The sequence below is a fragment of the Selaginella moellendorffii genome, unplaced genomic scaffold (assembly GCF_000143415.4).
Source record: "Selaginella moellendorffii unplaced genomic scaffold, v1.0 SELMOscaffold_69, whole genome shotgun sequence".
Lineage (NCBI taxonomy): Eukaryota > Viridiplantae > Streptophyta > Lycopodiopsida > Selaginellales > Selaginellaceae > Selaginella > Selaginella moellendorffii.
The window spans coordinates 883,274-907,859 of record NW_003314330.1 but is presented as its reverse complement, the minus strand read 5'-3'; the positions used below and the strand labels follow the sequence as shown (position 1 = coordinate 907,859).

The 24,586-nt window shown below is 46.2% G+C and overlaps 7 protein-coding genes and 1 long non-coding RNA gene across 8 annotated transcripts; 6 read left to right on the top strand and 2 right to left on the bottom strand.

Annotated features, from left to right (window-relative positions):
* Nucleotides 1-2,242: 2,242 nt before the first annotated feature.
* On the top strand, nucleotides 2,243-5,163 carry LOC9640109 (pentatricopeptide repeat-containing protein At4g18520, chloroplastic). Its single transcript, XM_002985709.2, has 5 exons — nucleotides 2,243-2,330; nucleotides 2,379-2,529; nucleotides 2,578-2,595; nucleotides 2,669-2,781; nucleotides 2,841-5,163. Exon 5 carries the CDS (start codon nucleotides 2,899-2,901, stop codon nucleotides 5,161-5,163), a length of 2,265 nt encoding a protein of 754 aa, XP_002985755.2. The 5' UTR covers nucleotides 2,243-2,330; nucleotides 2,379-2,529; nucleotides 2,578-2,595; nucleotides 2,669-2,781; nucleotides 2,841-2,898.
* Nucleotides 5,164-5,347: 184 nt separating this feature from the next.
* Nucleotides 5,348-6,416, top strand: LOC9640108 (indian hedgehog B protein). The gene is made up of 4 exons (XM_002985708.2): nucleotides 5,348-5,555; nucleotides 5,605-5,672; nucleotides 5,735-5,963; nucleotides 6,029-6,416. The coding sequence occupies exons 1-4, from the start codon at nucleotides 5,357-5,359 to the stop codon at nucleotides 6,373-6,375; spliced, it is 843 nt and encodes a 280-aa protein (XP_002985754.2). The 5' UTR covers nucleotides 5,348-5,356; the 3' UTR covers nucleotides 6,376-6,416.
* Nucleotides 6,417-6,930: 514 nt separating this feature from the next.
* Nucleotides 6,931-8,306, top strand: LOC9640107. Its single transcript, XM_002985707.2, has 8 exons — nucleotides 6,931-7,064; nucleotides 7,135-7,213; nucleotides 7,283-7,492; nucleotides 7,553-7,681; nucleotides 7,735-7,792; nucleotides 7,852-7,928; nucleotides 7,989-8,080; nucleotides 8,152-8,306. Exons 1-8 carry the CDS (start codon nucleotides 6,994-6,996, stop codon nucleotides 8,222-8,224), a joined length of 789 nt encoding a protein of 262 aa, XP_002985753.2. The 5' UTR covers nucleotides 6,931-6,993; the 3' UTR covers nucleotides 8,225-8,306.
* Nucleotides 8,307-10,889: 2,583 nt separating this feature from the next.
* LOC112340736 lies at nucleotides 10,890-12,249 on the bottom strand. Its single transcript, XR_002990248.1, has 4 exons — nucleotides 12,049-12,249; nucleotides 11,709-11,960; nucleotides 11,294-11,637; nucleotides 10,890-11,239 (listed from the first exon to the last, which is right to left on the bottom strand). It is a non-coding gene; the product is annotated as an uncharacterized LOC112340736 (long non-coding RNA).
* Nucleotides 12,250-13,103: 854 nt separating this feature from the next.
* On the top strand, nucleotides 13,104-14,512 carry LOC112340735. The gene is made up of 2 exons (XM_024659669.1): nucleotides 13,104-13,494; nucleotides 14,349-14,512. Exons 1-2 carry the CDS (start codon nucleotides 13,124-13,126, stop codon nucleotides 14,392-14,394), a joined length of 417 nt encoding a protein of 138 aa, XP_024515437.1. The 5' UTR covers nucleotides 13,104-13,123; the 3' UTR covers nucleotides 14,395-14,512.
* Nucleotides 14,513-16,269: 1,757 nt separating this feature from the next.
* LOC112340704 lies at nucleotides 16,270-17,115 on the top strand. The gene is made up of 2 exons (XM_024659547.1): nucleotides 16,270-16,686; nucleotides 16,741-17,115. The coding sequence occupies exons 1-2, from the start codon at nucleotides 16,270-16,272 to the stop codon at nucleotides 17,113-17,115; spliced, it is 792 nt and encodes a 263-aa protein (XP_024515315.1).
* A 3,506-nt stretch (nucleotides 17,116-20,621) lies between these two features.
* LOC9653609 (protein RETICULATA-RELATED 1, chloroplastic) lies at nucleotides 20,622-22,233 on the top strand. The gene is made up of 6 exons (XM_002985706.3): nucleotides 20,622-21,130; nucleotides 21,177-21,275; nucleotides 21,337-21,548; nucleotides 21,602-21,671; nucleotides 21,726-21,805; nucleotides 21,863-22,233. The coding sequence occupies exons 1-6, from the start codon at nucleotides 20,645-20,647 to the stop codon at nucleotides 22,122-22,124; spliced, it is 1,209 nt and encodes a 402-aa protein (XP_002985752.2). The 5' UTR covers nucleotides 20,622-20,644; the 3' UTR covers nucleotides 22,125-22,233.
* Nucleotides 22,149-24,585, bottom strand: LOC112340724 (pentatricopeptide repeat-containing protein At4g02750-like). The gene is made up of 2 exons (XM_024659632.1): nucleotides 24,207-24,585; nucleotides 22,149-24,113 (listed from the first exon to the last, which is right to left on the bottom strand). The coding sequence occupies exons 1-2, from the start codon at nucleotides 24,567-24,569 to the stop codon at nucleotides 22,446-22,448; spliced, it is 2,031 nt and encodes a 676-aa protein (XP_024515400.1). The 5' UTR covers nucleotides 24,570-24,585; the 3' UTR covers nucleotides 22,149-22,445.
* Nucleotide 24,586: the final 1 nt, after the last annotated feature.

Below are 24,586 nucleotides of genomic sequence, written 5' to 3'. Positions count from 1 at the left end.
CCTCCATTTCCATCATCTAGTTTTGAGAAGAAGCCGGTAGTCTCGGACACACAAAGTCGATAAGTTTTAGTCACTCGGCCATAATCCGAGGATTCGCAAACTAGTGATCGCTGCAAAGGCCTTTCTGCTTCTCATCGATCCGATTCTCTACGTCCTCCAGAGTCCAGCTTTGCGACTGCAAAGCCGGGAGAAGATAGTCGAGCAGCATCATCGTCTCATATATTCTCGGGACTCGAGACCCTCCGGACTCCGCTGCACGTACAAGTCCGCCACCAAAAACTTCCCCAATTGTTCATCAGCCACCAATGTTTCTCTTCGTCCAGCACGAACTGCTCTAGTGACCGCTTGGTAATCTCCCCGTCGATCACCTCAACAACGCCGATGCAGTCCAGCTCCGCCACCGCAAACAAGTTCCAGGCCAGAGCACCCCTCTCCACGTTTTGGATGCCACACTTCACTCCGGAGCGCATCAACCGCGGCAGAGTTTCGGAGAGCCAGGTCGCGCGGAGATCCACGCCCTTGGTGCCCGACCGGGAAGTGCACAGACACCGCGCTTCCACACCACCTTGAACGCGAACTCTGGATGTGGATGGGATTGATTCTCATCTTTCTCCTCAACCTCGACTTCGTCCTCGTCTCCGGAACTCTTTTCACTCTCCGGAGCTATGGGTCATCGTCCTCGTCCGCTTGGCACTCACCTTCATCTCCTTGGTCTTCATCTCTGGAGTTCAAACAGCTTCCAGAGGTCGGAGATCCAGTAGCGCAAGCTCAGCTCCCCGAGTTTGTCCTCACCAGATAGAGAAGACTCCGCAGATCCATCTTTGTCGCGAAGAGACATTGGAGGTGATAACGGGCCAAAGAATGGGATGTCGCTTGCCTTGTGCCGCTTGTTGAAACATCAACTGGAGGCTGGAAGCTCTCCACGCTCCGAGCGGTATGCAAGGATTGGAAAGACTCGCTCTCGACATGGTCTGGACGGAAGTTGTGGTTTCTGGTGAAGGACGAGCAAGTCGAGCAAGAAGGCAGCTTGAAGTGGTCAATGGTTGATGCGGAGACAGGCAGCTGGATTCGTCTCGGTGGCCTCTCGCGCTTTGCGACTTCCGTGGCTAGCGGGGACGGCCTGGTGTGCCTGTGCGTGGGGAATTCCGCGAGGCCCGAGTTTTACGTGGGGAATCCATTGTTTGAGAAGTCATGGCAGAAGCTATCGGAGCTCCCTCCGCTCAAGACTTTGACACTGGCGAGGCTGGTACTGAGTGCCTCGGCGCTTACATGCGTCCTGGGCATTGTTTCCGAGGAGCCACCGGGTGTTACTGTCAGCGCCAGTGTCACTAGCAACAGCGGCAGTGGATCTTCAGGCTTCAAGGTCCTGGTTGGACGCTGCGGGTACATCGTTGTGTACGAGTCGCGAGCTGGAAAGTGGCGAGAGGTACAGGGCGAGACGCCGGCGCTGAAAACCAATGTGCTCCAATGGCGTTGACTCCAATGGATTGCTCATGGACTCCAATGGATTGCTGAAACCAATCTCCAGGAATCGGACGACCGCAGCATTGTGCCGGTGAGACGAGGATCCCAGCTGCTGTGGTCGCCGCTCCGATCCAGCGGAGGTATAGTTGGTTTCGATTTCGCAGCTCTCACTTGGTTTGTCTTGGAAGCGACGCTGTTTGAGCGCCTCAGCGCGGCTAGCTTGACTCGAGATCCCAGCTCCGGATCCGTCCTGCTCGTAGGAGCTCACCGGAGCAGCGGCTCTCACCACTACAGGCACCTCAAAGTGTGGAGGCTGGACGAGGACGAGCGGCCAGGAGTGGAAGCCCGTGAACAGGATGAGAGACTACATGGTCCAGGAGATCTCGCCAAAGGGCTTCTTCGCGGCTCGCTGGTGCTTGCGCGAAGCCAAGCTCATGCTGCTCACTTGCACGCTCGAGAAGTTCTCGCCCCAGCTCCGCGACTGGGGATTCAAGCGATTGGTGCTGTGGTCGTTTGATCCTCACGCAGCAAAGTGGTCGTCGAATCCTCTGAGAAAACCTCTTCGAGATGTGGATCTGAGCAGCAGCGTGGCCAACCGAGGCTGGATTTCAGCCAGTGATCGACGGCTAGAAGATTGCCACGTGTGGAATCGGACGGTGGAAGTTCCTCTACGTGGCTAGCAGTCTGCCACGTAACTATGTGATCAGTCTGCCACGTGTAACGTCAAACCGAGATGATGGAACGGCTTGATTCGGCCACGTGTATTGTGACTAGAAAGTTTTCAAACACCTTGGATATGGCGGCCACGAGCTTCGCGAATGTGGCGAGGGTGCGCAGGAGGACGATTCAATCGTTCTCATCGAATGGTCTCTTCTTTTCTCCTTTTGATTTGATTTTACATGGATTTGGAACAGGATGGCAGCGTGGTGTAGGAAATGCATCTACTTGAAGCCTCAATTGGAGAAGCTGGCTTTGGAATTCCTGTCTTTGCTTTGCAGAGCAAAATTCTTTTGTGTGGACGTCAATGCCGTTCCACACGCATTGATTAAACGCGTTGGTGTTTCGGTAATTGCGTGTTTTGATTTGGTTTGTTCATTTTTTTCCCTTTTCCAGAGAATGCCAACTATTCAGGTCAGTCCATATCCATTTTGCTTACATTCAAGTCCTGTGGTTGTTAACTTTTCCTGTTTTTCCTTATTCGTAGCTGTGGAAGAACAAGGAAAAGAGAGCAGAGATCATTGGAGGTCAAAAGGCCGAGCTGGTTGTGGAAGAAGTCCGGCAAATGTTGCAGACCCTCGAAAAGTGACTCGTTCGTTGGTATTCTTCAGAAAGTTGATTTCTTCAGAAACCAATGTGCTGTTGTTTCGCTGAAACAGGAACTTGAGGACGCCATTCCACCAACATTTTTATCCCTCGGACTAAAAGTGCCTGTATATGGTGGTATGTCTTTGTTTTTTCTACAGACTTGTAAATGAAAAGCTGAATCTCTACGTCAAGGTTTACTCGACGAGCCAAAGCAAAAGAACTTTTGTCAGAGATTTCCATGAGATCCATCAGAATAGAAATAAGGAGATCAGAGATTTGTCGCGCTTGATTGCGGCTATAAAGACGTGCATCAAGAGCAGGGATCTGGAAATGGGGTACAAACTTCACGCAGAGGCAGCTCAAAGTGGAGACGACTCAAACATTTACGTAGCAAACACACTGGTAAACATGTACGCCAGGTGTGGGAGCTTGACAGAGGCTCGCAGGCTTTTCGACAGGATGGATCGCCATGACCTTGTGTCATGGAATGTTATGGTGCTGGGATACGCTGACAGTGGCTACGCAGAACTGGCACTGGACCTCTTTCAACTCATGCAAACTGATGGCTTTGGTCCAAACTCTCGAAGCTTTGTAGCCACCTTCAAAGCTTGTGCTTGTCTAGCAAAGCAAGAAGACACGACCCTGATCGATGGGAAGCTTGTGAAGCTCAGGGCTCTCGAGAAAGGCATGGCTCTCCACTCCCAAGCTGCAAGTTTCGGCTGTGACATGGACAGATTCGTAGCAAACGTGCTGGTGGACTTTTATGCAAACTGTGGTAGTATGGAGGATTCAAGCAGGGCCTTCTACGGGATCCAGAGTCCGACTGTGGTTTCATGGACTGCATTGGTTCTCGGATATGCTGAAAACGGGCAGGGAGAGATGGCCTTGGAAATGTTTTCACAACACGAGGGTGCTGAGATGGATTTTCTAAGTTTTGTGGCGGCACTCAAGGCTTGCAGTGTTTTGGCCGTGAAGGAAAAGGCAGCAAAACGAGCCAATGGCTCCTTGGTGAAGATCATTTCTCTGGAAAGAGTCATGAAGATCCACTCCGAGACGTCAAGGAAGAAGTGCGATTCGGACTTATATGTGGCGAGCTGCCTGGTGGATACTTACGTCAAGTGTGGGAGCATGCTAGACGCGCGTAGGATTTTTGACAGGATGACGCAGCGGAATGTGGTCTCCTGGAATTCGTTAATCTTGGGGTATGCCGAGAATGGAGAAGAGGAAGTGGCTTTAGAACTGTTCGGGCGGATGAACAGCGAAGTCTTTAAGCCAGACGCTCAAACTTACGTTGCAGCGTTGAGCGCTTGCACTCGACTGGCGACTAAAGAAGTACCAAGGGACGCAGAAGATGGCTTTCAGATTTGGGCGAACTTTGTGGACCTGGAGAAGGGAATGGCTGTTCATGCACGGGCTGCTACCGATGGCTTCGACTCCAACGTCTACGTTGCAAGCAGTTTGATCGACATGTATTCCAAGTACGGTGTCCCAGACGAAGCTCGAAAGGTGTTTGACGAGCTCCATCCTCCCAGGAACAACATCGTGACTTGGCATGTCATGACCCAGGGATACGTAGAGAATGGAGAAGCTGAGCTTGCTCTTGAGCTGTTCACGTTGATGCTGCTTGAGGGGACGTGCTCGCCTAATGCTCGAACTTTCGTAGCCGCGTTCAAGGCGTGTACTCTACAAGCAGAGAAGGAACATGAAGGAAGCAATCTTCCCAAAGTTATGGCCTTGGAGAAAGGAATGGCTCTTCACCGTTTAGCTTCGGACATGAGGCTGGACACCGAAGCGTTCGTGGCAAGCTCTTTGATAGATCTGTACGCGAAGTGCGGCACTATGGACGATGCCTGGAAAGTTTTCGAGAAGACACCAGGGCGGGATATGGTTTTATGGACGGCACTTCTGCTTGGCTACGTCTCGAATGGTGAAGAAGAGCGAGCTCTAGAGCTTGTCAAGTTCGTGGAGCTTGGCGATGATGCTGATCGATCGAGAATTCTCTCGGGACTCAATCTCTGCGCGTGCTTGGGATCCAGAGGGGAAGTGGACGCAAAGATGGTGTGCCTGGAGAGAGGCATGGCGTTCCACTTTCAAGCTTACCATGCTCGCTGGACTGGAATGACTACGAGGTGGCTCGCGGACTTGTGGCGATGTACGCCAAGTGTGGGAGCATGGGGGATGCTCGACGAGTTTTCGACACCATTCCGAGAGACGACGTCGCAGCATGGAACTCGATGGTCCTGGGCTATGCCGAGAACAAGCAAGCAGCGCTGGGCTTGGAGCTCTTTCGAGAGATTCCTCCTCGAGTTTTGGACGCTCACAGCTTGGCTGCTGCTCTCAAGGCTTGTGGAAGCCTGGCCTCTTTGGGACGGGGCAAAGCCACTCATGCTCTAGCTTGCCGCCTGGAGATGGAAGAATCTCTCATCGTTGGGACTAGTTTGGTCGACTTCTATGGCAAGTGTGGAAGCATGGTGGACGCTCGACTGGTTTTTGATAAGATTTTAGTAGGTAATAATTCCTCTCCATACTATAATTAATATTAATATTATTAGTGTTTAGTAAATGTCAATATGTATTGGCTACCTACATGATTCCTAAGGCCATGGCTTCCTTGCTATTTTTCCTGCCTTTGATAAGTCTTGTTGAGCTCATTCCATGTGTGACTGCACAATCTGGAGAAGCATGTCTACCCATTCCAGACAACTGCACTGCTGGGTTCAAGTGTAGGAAAATCGTTGTTAATGGTATGAAAACCTTTGCTTGCATTGCAGATGGCTGCTTCCCAGGTAATGGAGTAGAAATTTGTAGTGTTTTTAGCTCTATATTTTTAAGCAGGTGATGCTTTGGTACATCTGTATGATGGAGGATCAAGAGCCATGAAGGACCTCAAAATTGGGGACAAGGTTTTGTGTTTTAGAATGCCATGATTTTTTGTGTTGAAATTTGGTCCTTTGGGATTTCATAGGTTGCAGGGGGACCAGGAAGTGGCTACTCGGAAATATATGCGTTTGGACACAAGGAACTTGACGCTGCTCATAAGTTTTTGCAAGTCAAAACTGATGAAAGTGTCCTTGAGCTCACTGCTGGTCATTTCATCCCAGTTCAAGTCGAAGAGAAACTGGTCTACAAGAGAGCTGCGGATCTTAAGGTCGATGATCGTCTATTCACAAGATTTGGAGTCTCGCAAGTTACAGGTGATCACTCTAGAACCATTTCATACCAGAAGTTCTTTTCCATGCATTATGTTTGTTTTCGGCAGAGCTTTCCGAGGTCGAAAAGCTGGGATTATATAATCCCTTGACACTCTCCGGTCACATTCTTGTCAATGACATAGTGGCCTCCGTTCACAGCGAATGGTTTCTAGATTCGTTGTTCGACGCTCTCGGTGTAAGCCAGTATCTTCCAAGTTCTTACCAATTACTCCTCTCCCCAATTCGTGCTCTCTACAAGCTCGCTGGACGCGAGCTCTACTCGACTGGATATGCCATGCTCAATTCTTTCGTGAATGTGGACGAGATTAGTAGGAAATTTGGTGGTACCATTGTTGTTACCATGGGACTTCTAGGAACTCTGGCCGTCACTTCAAAGTTAATCAAAGAGATGTAACAGATGGAACTTTAATCCAAGGTTTGTATTAACTGTACAAATTAAATCCACATTACAGAAACGAAAAACTGCGTAAAATGGAACTGTCGAGATTGTCTCGTCCGTGGAGCTCATCCAAAAGGGAGAGAAAGTTGGCTCCTCGCGGCTATCGAAGTTAAGATTGTGCCATGTCAGTTAGCAGTGGCATGAAATTCGTAGCTTATTCAGTCCTAGAAAATTCGCTAGGCCACAAGCGAGTGATTGGTTGTCGACAAATGGGACATTTACGAGTAACGCTGATCCATACTCCCACACTCTGAGAATACATTCTCCTAAAAGAAAAGAAAGAAAGAAACGAGGGATAAGTTCTCAAACAAAGAGGAAAGAACGAAGATAGCCTGGAAGAACCCAAGCCTGGAAGAACTTACAGGGACTCGCGAGATTGCTGCTGGGGCTAGGGAATGATGGTGGGATGCGATCCGTGCGTGGGTCTGATCGTGGCAGATTGGCTCCAAAGCAGCACAGGTACCATATTGCTGAGGGTGGGCATTCCACGAGGAACCCTAAAAACAGGGTTCTTGTGGATATTCTGTCTCTGTTTAAGCGAGGAGCCCTAGAGCTAGCTGGGAGGGGCGCCAGATGCTGGGCCCGATCGATTCTGCGGCGCTGCTTCTTCTTCTTCTTCCTCTTCTTCTTGGATCGCATAATCTGTGAGTAGCACATTGCATCGTGCATCGGTCGCTTGGAACTGTGGGGAAAATGATTGATTTCGTGCTGTAGAGCTGCTGCTGCTGCTGGGGATCATGGAGTGCAGTGTTCCAGGGCTAGAAGCCGGACGGCGAGACACATTTTGGAAGAGGTTCTTCTTTCCAGCTTAATTTCTTTGATCCACTACTTGGTTTCTTCCTTTGGCTCTTTTGTGTTACAGTATCTTTTGCCTTTCGTGGAGAATGAAAACTACGCCTTGTCTCCAGAGTGTCGCTTGCATGCTAGCAACGACGCTTTCAGAGAGCAAGAGCGTGAGAAGCAGTTCTACCACATACACGACTGGCGTTGTGGATACTGCCACAAGATTTTCGAGAGCGAGGAGTACCTCGACTTACATTTCGACAACCGGCATTCCGAAACGCTCAATGTGGTACGTCTATTCTTCCTCTTGTTAGAAAGAAAACACCAGTTTTTCTACGCTTGTTTCTAGAGCCGCCACAATTGTCTAGCTGATCTTTGTGGCGCTTTGCACTGCGACTACATGGAGACCAAGGACAAGCACAAGTTCTCCAAAAACAAATGCAGCCCCAGTGTCGATCGTAATCGTCACTTGTGCGAGGTCTGACTAAGAACTTCTTTTGTTGCTCACTCCTCTTCTCCCGTCTGTAGTAGAAACTAGCAAACTCGTGCTTTCCTCCGCAACAAGGTGCACAGGCAACGCGCCTCAATGGTCTGTCCATCTAACGCTTCTTTCATAAATTCATTCCTCATCCGCAAGCTTGTTCCCAGATTTTTTCCTACGACAATTTTGCGACGCTCACAGCTGCAAGCCAGGGAAGAGGAGCTACTTTCCTCGAGGAAGTGGAGTAAGCCACAAAAGTTTTGATATCTCCTTGTCTAAAAGTTGGGTTTTTTCGGTTCTTCAGCACAGGGGAAATCAACCTGTTTACTACGCAGCTTGCTTCTTCACTGTCTTGATTGTGCTGTTATTCTACACTGGGCTTTACATCTACAGAAGGTACGCACTCTCAGTGCTGATTCTTGAAAGGAAAAGTTTCGTGTTATTTCTTTTTATTTTTCTCTATCCAGAGACACACAGATTTCTTTAGGTGCCATGAAGCGCCTGTCGCAACACTCCGTTAAGAATCGGAAAAAGCATTAAAGCGTTTGTATTATCACTAAACTGTGGTGTCCTCTGATCGCTCGCAATTAAAGTGCTTGTGGATACTTTCCACCTTATTAAAGTTTTGTAGAGCTTTGACACTTGCTCAGACGAATCATCCAGTCACAGCTTGCACTTGTGTTTCTGGAAGCATTCTCTTAACGTTCTGATTTCTCAAGTTTGATTCAGTTGTAGCATAGATCTCAACATTCAAGTTGGAAGAACTATAGGAACTAATTGTTGGTCAATTCCAATTGTTTTTGAGATATTTTCTGTTAATAGGTTTAGAAAGAATGAAGCAAGTTTTTATTTGTGCTTCTCTTTCCTGCTTTGTTATTGTTTGCAAAACAACTCTTATCGAGTTTTTGAGAATAATTTTAAGATTTTGTTGAAAACTTTTGTTTCTAGTAAGCATTCTCTTAACATTCTAATTCCTCAAAGTTTAATTTAGTTGTGATCTCAATGTTCAAGCTTTTTTATTAATTTTTTCAGGAATTTAATTTCTTAATTGCAGTAAATTTATTTATTTAATTATTAAAATTTTAAGTATTTTCATCATTTGGAAAAAGGAGAAAATGCCATGATTTTTTTCAGAAAAACACTAAAATAGAATACTCTAGGGAAAAGATAAAAAGAATATAATAGTTTTAGTAATGCAATAAATTATTAAAAGTGAAAGAAATAAATATCAAGGTTATGCTTGACACAAAACCATGTATCAATCGCATCAATAATAACTGTATAGTTTATTTCTTATTGTTAGTAGTAGTAGAAAACCAATATTCATATTATGCTAAATATGAATGAGTAATTAATAAACTATTTTTGTGTTATATTAAATAAAAAATGCATTACTCTTTGTATTTTATTTAATTTTTGGGTAAAAATACCACTAATTTTTAAGTTATTAAAAAAAACAAATATTTATATATTTCAAAAATTGTCATGCAATGGTGTGTATATATATATATATATATATATATATATATATATATATATATATATATGTAAACTATGCTACTTTTCTATTATTCAAAATGAGATTTATGTAAAGCTATTTATAATTTTTTCATCATCTTTATTACCAAAACCATCAATAATAAATTTTTTAATGCTTCATAGTTGAAATAGCACCTTTAAATAAATTTTTATTATAATGCATTATTTTTATATTACAAAAGTTTATTTTTTCTACTTTTATCTATCACTGCATAATAATAAACTTACTAAAGATTTCATCTTTTAACTAGTGATTCATGTAGAATTAACAACTCAAGAATTTCTTAGCTTACACTATAAATCTGGAAAAATATTTATTCTATTGAAATTTTTATTTTTATTTCTTAATATCAATCTGAAATAAATTAAAACTATGAGTACATGGAATATAGAAATGAAATACAAAAATTTATATATTAATTAGCCTAAAAACCTTAATTTATATACAAGAGCAAGTAGTCTAGATTTAAACCAATATAACAATTATCAAAATCCCACTATGTTAATATTAGGATATGGTATTGTAGCCATACACTTGGACTTCATATCATCCCATCCTTTTGGAATAATGGAAGATTGTTAAAGTTCTCTTGTTGATAGGTTGGGATCTAAAGGAATATCAAGAAAAGGTATTAGTGAATTTATAAGTAGTGCTAGTTATTTATTATTTCTTTGTATGAAGTGTTTTAATTGTTACACATGTACAATTTGTAAAGGATCAATTTGTTAGATGTCATGCTAAACCTCATAAACTTGCAATCCCACTTGCCACAACACCCAATACAATCTTTTCCATTGAGCAAAGATCCTCTTAGATAAACTATGTATCATAAGATTGAGAAAACAAACTAACACTAAGTCATCCACTTTATACTCTATAGGTGGATGTTAACTATATATATGGTTGTATTTTCACACTTGAGGTTATTTTTGTAAGTACTGATGTATTTTTGAGCTAGAAAAAGGTGAAAAATGAAGAAGCTCGCTGAAGAAGTTTCTTGGGAATATTCTGACTAGAGAGAGAAAAAATGATGGATTTCAGAAGTGAGAATTTGAAGAAGTTGTTTTTTATGAAGTTGAAAATCTTATCAAGGGAAGTTCTTTGGTGGTGAAATCAAGTCGATCAAAGTTGTGGATTAGCTGGAAAAATCTCAGACGTTGGTGGTGTTTAAATTTTTGGTAGTTTGAAAATTAGGTACCGCCATTCAATTATTTTACAATTCTTGTTTTCTCTCTTTGGTTCTTGAGTTCTTTCTGCTCGAAGATGGTGGGACCTCTCATAGGCCGTCAAGATCCCATCACCATGATCATAGAGGAGTTACTGCAAGCCCAACACACTTAGTATGAGTGATTTGTAGTTACTGCTAAAATACAAGCCTTGAGTCTTTCCTGTCTTTCTTTGTTGTCATGTATTTTTCCTGACATGTTTTGGTGCGTTAGCTGAGAGGGCTTAGTCGCAGTAACTGTGTAGTAAACTGGGCCTGAGGAAAAGGCCAGTCATCTGCGGGCATCTGTAGTAAGCATCCTTGCCGCAGTTGGTTCTCGGTCTGGCAGATAAATCCTCGAACTGGGATAATTTTCTATATTTTTCTACTAGGAGGGTAGAGCAGAATCGAGGCTGTTCTGAATGAGCAGTGAGGAGACTGTTACAGAACTCGCTTGAAACTAGTCCTGAAACTAGTCCGAGGACTTTGGACTCAAGTTTGAATTGGGAGGAGTGGGGGCCATTTGAACCAGCCTTGCCCACACCTCAAGCAGTAAATCCTCAAATGGCACAGCCTGCCAACGCAAGGATGAAGTATCTAACGTTTACACAGACTGACGATCCAGATGCTCACGTAACTACTTTCGAAAATATCAGCACAGCAAATCAGGAGCAAGGAGATGTTGTGAGAGTCTGTTTGTTTCCAGCAATGTTGCTGGGAGCAACAACAGAGTGGTATGGTCAGGTGAATGCAGCAACAGCTTTTGCAGCCTGGGCAGACATCAAAACGGCATTTCTCAATGCTTTCCATCCTATGGGATTCAAGCAGCGTATCAGTGACGAGCTAAATTCAATTCAATTGTTACCTGGAGAGACATTGCAAAATTACGTTCTTCGCTACAAGAGGCTGCTCGCAAGGAAAGATCCACAGCCTACTGCTGATGACCAAGTCTGCTGGTTCTTGAATGGGTTGCCATTTGAGATTGGGTTCCATGTGAAGGTGCAGAGACCGGCAGATTTGAACGCAGCAATGGAGCATGCAGCAACATGGGAACAGGCCTGGATGGCGTCACGGAATGTTGCAGCTGCAGCTCCAGCAGCAACATATGGTAACTTGTTCTCACCGAATATTGCATAGTACCAGATTGGTGTGCTTGGAGCAGTAGCAGCTCCACCTTTGATTCCAGTCCAACCATCAGTTCTCCAGTTACTTGCAGTAAACACGACTGGATTTGAGAGCCAACTCACGAAAGTGAAAGAAGATGTGGTGGAGACACTTACCAAGAAGATGGCGGAACTCCAAGTGAGTCTGGTTCAGGGTTTGGGAGCTCCAACTCGGCCAGTGCATGAGAGAGCTGAGATCTGGTGCATTAAGTGTCAAGGATATGGCCACTATCCTAGTGAGTGTCCGAATCTGGTTCTGGCAAAAGCTCCTTGTTCGTATTGTGGGAAGTTCGGCCACAAGCCTAAGAAGTGCTTTTTTCATCCAACTCGTGTGACGCCCAAGTTCCAGCAGCAACCTGTAGTCGCAAGCTATTATGTTCAACCACAATTTCACCATCAACAACAATTTCCACAGCAGCAGGTTCAACAACAATTTCCACAGCAGTATAAGATGTACCTGGTTTTTAACGTAGGAGCTTCAGGGGCCGTACAGAACTCGGGGCCAATGCTGCAGCAGACTGTCAGTGGAGGCCGAGGTGGCGGCCGGATGGGAATGTTCGGAGGCAGAGGCGGAGGCCAAGGCCGAGGTCCAATAGTGTGCTACTGGGGGTGGGGAACCTGGACATATCGCGCCAAACTGTCTGAATGCATAGAAGTCTGAAGAGTATCAGCCAATCTATGGGATATGCCAAACACAGGGGCTTCATCGGCAGGAGGATTGCCCCTACCGCTTGCAAGTGCCGAATCAGCGTCAGAATCAGGACAAGGGAAAAGAGGTGGTGGACACTAAAGCCATTTTCGTGAATTCTGAAGAGTTACAAGCGGACACACCTGTGTGGAATGTCAACACACAAGCATAGTTGCAGCAGAGGGACCGCGGGTTGTACATCCGAGATGAGCCGGGAACAAGGGATGAACAGGGATATGAGCGGATGCATACTTGGGGGGATCTAGAGATGATAGCTCGCCGAAACAGGAAGGAGCAGTGCCACAAGGAAAAGGTGGGCATGGAAGGAGGCGGCATTCAGGATGTGCTGATAGCTGATGGCGGAGATCTCACAAAGAATATCACGGGGACTATTCAGTGCCCTAATGACGGCAAGGAAATGGACACGAACCAGATGAGTGGTGGAATGGATCCGCAAGAGGTTATGAGGAAGGTGGGCATCTTGATGCTGCAGCGGCTGGCAAAGGTATTCAAGGAACATTGTGGGGGCGAGCCATTGAAGATGGGCCAGCAGAGATCTCGCCGGTATAAGCAAGTGCTGAATCTAGAAACTCAGCCCTACGACGTGCTCAAGGACTTGGAGAATCAGAAGCCGAGTATCACATTCACACAATTACTGCAGCTGGCACCAAGTCTAAGGAAAGTGGTGGCCACAGCAGTCAAGGCCCATCGAGAGGTGGTAGTGAACGCAGCATGGCCGATGATTGAAGCAGAGAATCTGATTATAGATGCAGAGATTTCAGGTCAGCACTTGAAGGGGTGCGTGATTGACGGAGGTGCTGCCATCAACGTAATGCCTGAGTAGATGGTGTCGAAACTTGGTTTGGAGCAGCTGTCTCCAGTTCATTTTCGTGTCCGCATGGCAAACCATTCTCACTCGAGACTGGTTGGTGTACTTACTGGAGTGAAGACGGAGATTGCCAGTTTTATCTTTTATGTTGATTACGTGGTGCTGAGGATGGTTGGACACGAGCTGGATTATCCAATTCTTTTGGGAAGACCGTGGCTGTTACAGGCCTGGGTAGATCAGAGTTGGCTGAAGAGGACTATTACGATTGGAGATGGAAACGAGTTGCGCACTATCCAAGTTCAGACGAGGAGGAGGCCAGCCTGGACTCCAGTGGCGTGTGAGCTGATAGTGGATGGGATCGATGACAGCAGTGATACCACGACTGGGTCAGAAAAAGGAGAGCGTATGAGTGAGGTGTGTTCGGAGCAAAGTCAGTCGAATGATGAGAGTTCAATGGAGGCTGCAGCTGTGGAGCCCTACTCTGGCTACAATGCCCTGCTGCTGTCACCTTTTGAAGATGGAACAGTGAGCGATCGACTCAAGCATTGGTTGTTTGGTGGTGATGTGAGCTGTGGAATGGTTCAGGTTGAGGCCTTGGAGCCAGTAGTGGAGCAGGAACAACTGCAGCAGTTTCCCCACCATTTTTATTCCGAAGTTATAGATGGTTCCGTTCTGAAGATTGATGAAGAGCCAGCGATCCAGCCTGGAGGACGAGGTAGTAGCCGATACACAGCTTAGCCGATTGTCGAAGAGATGAACCTCAGATCAGCCGAGGAGGAAAAGGTGGTGAAGGTCGGAGCTAACTTGCCTGTCCAAGTTAAGGAGAGGTTGAGGCGCCTTTTTTACAGGTACCTCGACGTGTTTGCATGGTCTTATAGAGACATGCGAGGTGTGGATGTGAAGCTGGCTCAGCACCGGATCATTCTCAAGCCAGGAGCAGTGCCTATTCAGCAGTGGCCGTATAGGATGAACCCGAATTACTCCAAGACTGTTCGAGAGGAGCTGGAGAAGTTGCTGCAAGCTGGGTTTATTTACGAGGTGGAAACAAGCCAATGGCTGTCTCCGATTGTGGTGGTGCCGAAAAAGAATGGTCAGCTGTGAGTTTGTGTGGATTACTGGAAGCTGAACGAGGTGACTGAGAAGGACGGCTTCCCTCTGCCCTTCACTGACATGGTACTTGATGCTGTGGTGGGACACGAGCTTTATTCCTTCCTTGACGGATTCAGCGGCTATAACCAAGTGCAGATAGCAGAAGAGGATCAGCTCAAAACCACGTTTGTGACTGAGTGGGGCTGCTACGCCTACAAAGTTATGCCTTTCGGCCTGTGTAATGCACTTGCTACCTTTCAGCGGGTCGTCACAGCAGCTTTCCAGCCGTACATGCAAGAGTTTATGGAAGTATTCCTTGACAACTTCAGTGTCTATGGGAGCGAGTTGGCGCATGAAGGCCTACTCGAGAAGTGTTTTGAGCGCTGCCAGCACTAAGTGTCGCGAATATGACTTCGGGTATCAAAAGATACTTGTCGACCAGTCCTTACAGGCACTCTTTCCTTACTGCCATGACGGCAGGAGGTCGGTACTACTGGTTCCCTTTATTGGCCCCTCTTGTCCAAGTGTTAGTAAATTGGACTTAACATCTGTACTTGGCCGGATGAGCATAAGGACGGAATTCCTAAGTGTCTATTTGGCCAAGCATACTTGGCACAGCTTTTTAGTTCTCTTTTGCTCTGTCTTGCACTAGCTTGGCAAAAACCCTCGCGTATTGAGACTAGTCCTTCAATATCGCTAAATGATAGCTTACCGTGTCTGCCAAACACCCTTGCTATCATGCCCTTTGTGTTAGTCTCATTTCGGTCCCAAATGCTATTTATGGAAAGTGTCTAGATTTGCTCATTTGGCATATCTACGGAATGTAGAGATCGGCCTGAACACAATGGTGTTCGTCCCGTGTCCAAATTTGCAATCTAGACACTTTCCATAAATAGCATTTGGGATTTCTCTCAACCCGTTCAAGTGTCAGTTCTTGGTAACGCATGGAGTGTTGTTGGGTTGGATAGTGTCAAGAGAAGGTTTAGCTGTCAATCCAGCCAAGACATAGGTGATCATGTAGCTAGTGTCACCAGAGACTGTGAAGCAACTGCAGGCATTTCCTAGGCATTTGGGATATCACCGCTGTTTCATGAGGAACTTCGCTGAGAAAGCTCTACCTTTGACTAGTCTGTTGAAGAAGGGGGCTAAATATGAGTGGACAGTTGCATGTGAGGCAGCCTTCCAACGCTTGAAACTGGCACTGGCGAACACGCCGATTCTGAAGATGCCAAATTGGAACTGGATTTCCACGTTCATGTGGATGCATCAGTTGTGGCAATTGGTGTGGTGCTATGTCAACGCTCAGATGGACGAGCAGATCATCCAATATGTTATAGCAGCCGTCAACTTTCGACGGCTGAGAAGAGCTATTCAGAAACTGAGAGGGAAGGACTCGGCATGATCTATGCGATCTAGCAATACTGGCATTATCTACTCGGCAAGGAGTTCGTGTTTTTCCTCGATCATCAGGCACTGAAGTATTTAATAGGGAAGCCATGCAAGATGGGAAGAATCACACGTTGGCTGTTGCTGCTCTAGGAATTTCAGTTCCAGATTGTGTTGAAACCTGGAAGCAGCCATCAGATGCCGGATCACTTATCGAGGCTGCCACCACAGGACAGTGATGAGGAGGTAGGCGTAGAGGATGATTTGCTAGACGCACCTATCTTCCAATTTGAAACGGTGTCGGACTGGTATGCCAAGATGGTTAAGTTTCTTGGCAATGGCGAGTATCCGGCAGGGTTGAATAACCAGCAGCAGCGACAGCTTTTGTTGCAGAGCCGACTCTACACAATGGTTGGTGGTGTATTGTACTGGATTGGACGAGATAACGTATTGAGGCGGTGTTTGCTACCACATGAGACGACTAAGGTGATAGTGGCATGCCATGACTCGGCATATGGAGGCCACTTTGGAACAGAAGTGCCAGTGGAGATTATTTGTAGAGCTGGATATTGGTGGCCAACATTGAGGAAGGAGGTTATGTACTACGTCAAAACCTGTGACCCCTATCAGCAAGCAGGGAAGCCTGATAAGCTGACTACCAGCCTCTTCATCCACTGTTGCCGGTGATGCCGTTTGAAAAATGGGGAATTGATTTTTGCGGACCGTTTCCTCCAGCTCGACGGACAGGTTATAAGTATGTACTAGTCTGCACTGATTACGTTACAAAATGGTCTGAGGTGAAGGTTCTATGGGAGGATACTGGTAAGAAGGTGGCGGAGTTTTTTTATGAGCAGATAATTACACGGTTTGGAGTTCCCCTTGAACTGGTGAGTGATCGGGGTACACACTTCTTGAACGAGGCAGTGGCAGCATTGACAGAAACTTATGGAGTTTATCACTCGAAGTCTACTCCTTACTACCCGCATTGCAATGGTCAAGTGGAGTGTACAAATGGAACTCTTTGCCAGATTGTTACTAAAACCTGCTCAGCTTCTCGGATGGATTGGGATAAGCGCCTGTTGGATGCAGTCTGGGCGTATCAGGTTGCTTTTTAGGTGACCACTCAGTTCTCACCTTTTCAGTTGGTTTATGGGCAGGTAGCACTATTGCCGGTGGAGCTTGAAGTTCCAGCCTTGAGGATGGGTGTGGAGCATGCTATGGACTGGGACGGTGCCATACAGCAGAGGTTGAACGAGCTAGAACGATTGGATGAGATGAGGCTGCTGGCATTTCAAGCTAGAGAGGCACTGCAGAAGCGGAGGAAGAAATGGCATGATGATCATATTCGAGAGCGAAAGTTTGCAATAGGGGATTTGGTGCTGTTGTATGACAGCAAGTTTTGGAAGTGGCCAGGAAAACTCAAGATACGGTGGCTGGGCCCTTACGTGGTGGTGAATGTCAACGACAATGGCTCGGTGCAGATGGCAGATTTGAGTGGGAACCTGTTGCCAATGTGGATCAATGGTTTTTGATTGAAGAAGTACTATCCACGTTCAAATGTTGAAACAGCCAGAGCTGAGCGAGAGTCCAATGTGTTGGAGCCATCCAAATCAGAGTCGAGGATGACTAAAGCTGAGGCCAGCTGAGAGCTGTGGCTGTAAGCTGAATGGGAAGTTCCAGAATCGAATGGAGGTATGTTGGTGTTTTCATTTAAGAACAAGTGTAGAAGATGCAGGTAGAGTTGGCTGCACATCCTTGAGAGGAGGAGCTGAAGGGGGAGATTTTATGAGTTCAGGTGTGGAGCGCCAGGAGGATTTATTTTTGGAGGCTATAGATGTCGGTGGAGGCGAGCTCAGCAATAGTGTAGGAGAAGAGAGTTGAAAGAGGCGAAGTGTCGCCATGTGAGAAGTCAAATGGAGTGGTGTCCGAGGAAAGTGTAGCAGAGTTGGGTTCAAGCTAGTCAAGAAGTCAGTGGTTAATGGCAGTCAGCGTGCCGAGGGCGGCGCGAGTATCAACTATATATATGGTCGTATTTTCACACTTGAGGTTGTTTTTGTGAGTATTGATGTATTTTTGAGCTAGAAAAAGGTGAAAAATGAAGAAGCTCACTGAAGAAGTTTCTTGGGAATATTCTGACTAGAGAGAGAAAAAGTGATGGATTTCAGAAGTGAGAATTTGAAGAAGTTGTATTCTATAAAGTTGAAGATCTTGTCAAGGGAAATTCTTTGGTGGTGAAATCAAGTCAATCAAAGTTGTGGATGAAGAGTTATTAGCTGGAAGAATCTCAACTGTTGGTGGTGTTTAAATTTTTGGTAGTTTGAAAATTAAGTACGGCCATTTAGTAATTTTACAGTTTTTGTTTTCTCTCTTTGGTTCTTGAGTTCTTTCTGCTCAAAGATGGTGGGACCTCCCGTAGGCTGTCAAGATCCCATCACCGTGATCATAGAGGAGTTACTGTAGGCCCAACACACTCAGTATGAGTGATTTGTAGTTACTGCTAAAATACAAGCCCTGAGTCTTTCCTATCTTTTTTTGTTGTCATGTATTTTTCCTGACAGTGGACGATAATGGGAATTGTAGTGCCATTGAAATGGCAAATCATCAGTAAGTGATTTAGGATTTTCAAACCCATGGCAAAGCTTTTGAATCCACACTTTGTCAAGAAAAAGTAAATCTTGCTCTACATCTTATGGATACTGAACATTAAGTATAGCAACTGTCGATGGCACAGAATCCTTGTCTGAAAATCCACAGATGCTAAAACAACAAGCTCATCAGGCAATGATTGCAAGTTAAGCTTGACATTGCCCACACACATAACTAGGTTCACCTCATCCTGTCTATATGTGTGTGCACAACCGTTGCTATACAAAATGAAAAATGGCTTTACCACACGATATAAATGTAAATAATAACATATAGTAACAAATTGAGCAATAAAAGATAAACTCGAGTTTATATCAACTAACATAAATGTAAGCTCTTGAATTTGGACTTCCTAGGGGTCACCCAACCCAATATTATTCAAACCCAAGGATGCTGATGAGAGCTGCAACAAGTTTTACGCCTTTGTGAACGGAAGCTAAAAGCTGTAGCTCTCCCGAGAGCCCCGCTCTCTTGACACCCTACCCCTCAATTCGAGCTTAACCGGAGCAAATTGGACTTGCCAAATGTCAATCAATATATAGTGTGATTCCCCTAACCAACCAACAGAGTTGAACCTGAGACCCCTTTGATACCAAATGTTAACTCTTGACTTTGGACTTCCCGGGAGGTCATCCAACCCAGTACTATTCAAACCCAAAAACGCTTAACCCCAAGTATCCCAAGACCCTTAACCGATTAAAAAAGGGTGTGCACTCTTATTCATAGGCCCTTTCCCTCTATATTTGAACCCTTATCAATTGTCTTTTGAATTGTTCCCTTAGTTGCTTATAATGAAGAGAATAATAGGAAATCTCTTGTTATAAAAACAAGCATGGAAAGTAAATGTTAGATGAATTGGTGCCAAGTGACTTTAATGATACTCTCAAAAAAAATATGGAGGGGTCACCGACTTATTCATGCAAGTACCCTTTGTTAATCGCACGACTCCTTGTTTCCAGAAAGCATCTTGGTGTCCAGACCTTCTACTACAACAACACCAATAAAACGTTGTTGAAGCCAAAGTCTCCACCCAGGAAATAAAAATCACAAATCTGAAAAATGCCAATAGTGCCAATAAGTATAACCAATTTCATCATACGCCTAATAGTGGACATCATGGCCACGACCATGTCCTTGCCCTTGTCCTTGAACCCAGGTAGTAGCAACATCAACCTTCATTGGATAGAACCATCTCTTATAGGAAGTGGAGCTAAAGGATATGAAGTGGAAGAAGTGACATTTTATAATGTTGTGCCAAGTGAAAAACATTATCAAAGGTAGCTGGAGCAAATGTATACATAAGTTTTACAAAATCTTGATGAAGTGCTGACCACAACATTCTTAACTTGATCCATTTCAACATATTTGGCTTCACATGAAGTAAAAGGCTTTGGAATTGAACGCTAAATTGCATTATGGACTCAAATGGCCCTTGACAAATACAATGCAATTATTAGAAAGCATCATCACAATTGTTAACATGTGCAAGTTTGAAAACGTATGAAAGAATACTCCAATCCTTATGAGTGGCTATGCTTAAACTATTGCAATGTTGTCTTTTGGAGACACGTGAGAAATTCACGCAAACACCAAGCATCATCCCAAGAATTATATGTGGCAATCACTGTGAAATGATCAAATCAATGGTACACATCATCTCTAAAATTCCTGTGGAATAACTCTAGCCGAACTCAAAGATTTATAGCAAAGCAATAGGAACTATAATATATATCCTAAATGTTGTTATCAATAGAATCTAATTGTTCAACTGCAACCATATAGCATTGAGTAATTGTATTAATTGTTGCTCCAAAGTCAAAAGAGGAAGAGGTTGTTGCTCTGCCATGAAAATTAACAAAAAGAAAAAAGCAAAAGAAAAGAAGTTTAGAAAAACTATATAAATAAAAAAGGGAAATTTAGACAATGCAAAAGTTAAATCTAAAATAGGATCCCAAATCCAAGCACTCCTCAAGGACAATTAAAATTGCCCTTCATCTCCACCAATATGACTACATGGAATAAAAATAAAATACAAAAATACACATATTAATTAGCCAAAAAATTTAATTTATATATAAGAGTGAATAATCTAGATTGAGACCAATCAATGGCTACTAAAATCCCACTATACTAATATTAGTATATGGCATTGTAATTGTACATGTGAACCTCACAAAGCTATAATATTTAAAAAATCCAAAAAATGAATTAGACTTTTTGGGTTTAAAGGCAATGCAATTAATTTAGAAGTATTCTAATAAATTATTAAAGATTAAAACTAATTCATTTTACTAAATTCTGTATAAGTTTATACTCGGGTTCGAATCCTGTTAGGAAACGAAAGGCTCACTAAAATAATCCATGAAGTTTGGTCCTTCCAGGACGGGTTTAGGGTTTAAGGGGAAAGAGGTGAGAATGCTGGCGGTAGAGCGCTGCTCTAGCGCCACCACTGCCGCCTCCATCGCCGATCATGCAAATGCTGCGCGTTTCCGGAGCATCGTGGCCGTGGGAGCCGCCAGAATCAAGATCGACCGTGTCAGGTGGGGCTTTTTTCTCGCCAAGAAGCGACAAATCTTTCCAATACGCTGCTCGGCGCCCGGATCCGGCGTGGATGTGCTGAATATCGCCCAGGATCATCAGCATCGAGAAGAGGATTTTGGCGATGGCAGTGGAGGAGGGAAGGGGGGAGGAGGGGGAGGAGGGGACGATGGAAGTGGCGATGGTGATGGCGACGACGGTGGATCCGATCGGGCAGAAAAGGAATTTGGATCCCTGTTGAGCGCCGAGGAGGTTGAAAGGCAGGTTAAAGCGAGAGGGGCTGTTCTTCCCGCGGATCTGGCCGAGGCTGCGAAAACTAGTGGGCTTCGAGAGCTCATCCTCACACGCTACTTGGATTTTCAGGTGATCATTTTCTTCTTTGCTTGCTCTACTTGACTCTTTCGATCAGGCTGCTCCTTGGCCTCTTGGTCCAGCGGTGAGAAGTAGTCCGATTCTACGCAACCGGATGCTTGCGGATCCAAGCTTTCTTTTCAAAGTTCTCACCGAGGTACATGCATGATTTTCTTCTCGCTTTGGTTTCAAGGTTGTTTTTATATTGTGTACTACAGGTGGCTATTGATTCCGGCTGTGCAACGTTTGCAGAGGTCAACAAGCGTGGCAAGGACTTTTGGAACGAGTTTGAGCTCTACATGTCGGATTTGCTGGTGGGCATCGTCATGGACGTTGCGCTTGTGACGATGCTGGCTCCGTTTGTCCAATTTGGAGCCGCTCCTGCGTCGGCTGGACGCTTGTCCAGAACGATCAAAGCTCTGCCAAGCAGGTACTGTCCGCCTTAAACTTGCACATATTTAAGCCATGCTTTTTCTTTGCCAGCATTTTTGAAGCCGAGAGACCAGGACGGAAGTTTAGTGTACAACAACGACTAGGCGCATTTTTCTTCAAGGTGGAAAGAAACTTCAAACGGATTGTATTGCCTGACGCTCTCTCCTTTACACAGGCTCTTCAATATGGAGTTGTGGGGTTTGTTTGTGGATTGGTTGGTCAAGGGGTTGCAAATTCGATCATGGTTCTCAAGAGGTACCTTTACATGCTTTTTTCTCTCGACGGTATGAGCTTAGCCCCGATGTCTTACAGGAAAATGGGAAAACCGGGCCACGCCGACGTCCCTGTTCCACCCCTCGTCAAGTCGGCTCTCCTCTGGGCCGTGTTCATGGGTGTTTCTTCCAACACGAGGTACCAAGTCATCAATGGTTTGGAGCGTGTAGTGGAGGCTAGCCCGGTGGCCAAGAGAGTCCCGCTGGTGGCGATGGCGTTCACCGTGGGCGTAAGATTCGCGAACAACGTCTACGGAGGCATGCAGTTCGTGGACTGGGCGAGAATGTCTGGAGTGCAATGAAAACGGTGCGTGAACTCAAGGAGACTTTGTTTTTGTTCCATCTGTGAAGTCACAGAGACTTCTGTGAACTTTTCCAAGGATTTGATGACAATTCCCACTTTCGTTTGAATGATCCCTGATCCCTGGTGATGCTTCTCGAGAGCTTCGCGGTCTCAAAACTGGAGAAGCCGATCGATGCGAAGAAGACGTTTTGTGAGAGAGCTCCGAGAAGATAGCATCAAACAAAATTTCTCGAACAATGGATCCATATGGGAGTGGTCTTTGTCGCGTATACTACCAGTGTATCTTCCTCGCAGCATCCTTCACGATTTCCCAAATATCTCATCCTTTCTTTGCTCCGACTACCGGGCCTTTGTTCCTTTCTACGTATATGTTGGACAGCAACACATACGGTGCCGCCGTCTCTGGATCAATCTCCACGAGCCCCTCCGCCGCTCGCATCCCAATCTTGTCATCGTCGTAAACTTTGCAAGCGCTGAGGAGAGTCATCCATGCAACTTCGTCGGGCTCATACGGCATTGCTTCCACGAGACCCGACGCTTCCTCCAGCTTCGCAGCGCGTCCCAGCAGATCAACCACGCACTTGTAGTGATCCACAGTCGGGACGATCCCGTGATCGCCCAGAGTCCGGAAGTATTGCAGACCCTCCTCGAGAAGCCCCGCGTGGCTGCAAACGCTGAGGACTCCCATGAAGGTGATCTCGTCCGGGATCATCCCATCCAGCACCATCGTTCCAAACAGATCCAGAGCCTTGTCGCCCTCGCCGTTTTGGCTGTAGGCCACAATGAGGGAGTTCCAAGGCACCGAGTCCTGGAAGTTGAAGCTCATCGAGTCGAAGATCCTTCGAGCTTCGACCAGGTTGCCACACTTGCCGTACATGTTCACGAGCGCGGTCTGCACGACGTAGTCCCTGGCGAGCTTGCCTCCGAGAATGCTGGAGTGGACGCGAGCACCATCGACGAGCGACACGGCCAAGGCGCAAGCCTCAAGAGCACAAACTATGGAGATCTTGTCCATCTCCACCCCCTCGAGATCCATCACCTTGAACAGCGCGATCCCCTCTCGAGCACCACCATTTTGATTAAATGCCGCGATCATCGCATTCCACGACACAACGTTTCTCTCCACCATCGAATCAAACATCTCCTTTGCTTCGTTCAAGCAGCCATTGCTCCCGTAAGCCGCTACCATGGACGTGTAAGATACCACATTCTTGTCCGGCATCTTGTCAAACAAACGCTTAGCATCTTCCAGATGCCCAGACCCGGCATATGCTGAAAGCATGGCATTCCACGACGGATTATCCCTCTCGGGCATTCTGTCAAAGAGAATCTTTGCCTCACGTACATTACCATTGTGGGAATATGCCGCAATTAACGTGTTCCACGACACAACGTCCTTGTCTACCATCTTTTCAAAGATCGCTCTAGCTTCGCCCAAGAAGCCCAACGCCGCATAGCCACTCACCATCGTGTTCCATGACACAAGATCACGCTTGGGCATGGAATCGAAAAGCCGGCGCGCATGATCGATCCGCCCGGCCTGCGCAAGCCCCGCGATCATCGTGTTCCACGACGCAACATCCCGCTGTGGCATACCGTCGAACATCGCAAGAGCTTCGAGCAAGCGGTGGTGCTGGATGTACGCGGCGATGATCGCGTTCCAAGAGACGATGTTCTTGTTGGGTATCTTGTCAAAGATGATCCTCGCGAAATCGAGGTAGCCAGCATTGGCATAGCCAGCCATGATCGCGGTCCAGGCCACCACATTTCTCTCTGGCATGGAGTCGAAGATCCGTCGCGCTTCATGGATCTGGCTGCCGTGGACATAGGCGGCGATCATTGCGTTCCCCGAAACCACATCGCGGGTGGGCATCCGATCGAAGACGAGCCGCGCCTCGGCAAGCAGTCCCGCCGCGGCGTAAGCTCCGATCATCGCGTTCCAAGACACCACATTCTTGGAAGGCATAAGATCGAACAAAAGCTTCGCCTCATGCAAATGCCCCCCTTGGGCATGAGCAGCAAGCATCGTGTTCCAAGTCACGGTGTCTCGATCGGTCATCTTCTCAAAGATCTTTCTCGCCTCCCGCAAGTCGCCCTTTCTCGCATATGCAGCGATGATACAGTTGAACGAGACTATATCCTTGTGAGGCATCTGATCGAACAGCAAACGGGCGTGATCCAGCTGCCCGTTCTGGGTATGTGCTGCGATTACGATGTTCCACGAGTAAACGTTTGGATCTTTGATCCGAGCAAACGCATTCCTCGCGTCTTGCAAGCTGCCACACTTGCCGTACATGTCCACGACGAGATTCGCCAGGAACCTGTTGCCGGAGTGCGCGCTCTGGGCGATCTTCCAATCCAGCTCCCGTGCATCCTCAAGCGATTTGCTCCTTGCACACGACCGAGCGAGGCGGGCAAAGTCATCCACGCCGGGAGCGTTCATGCGTACGGAGGATCATA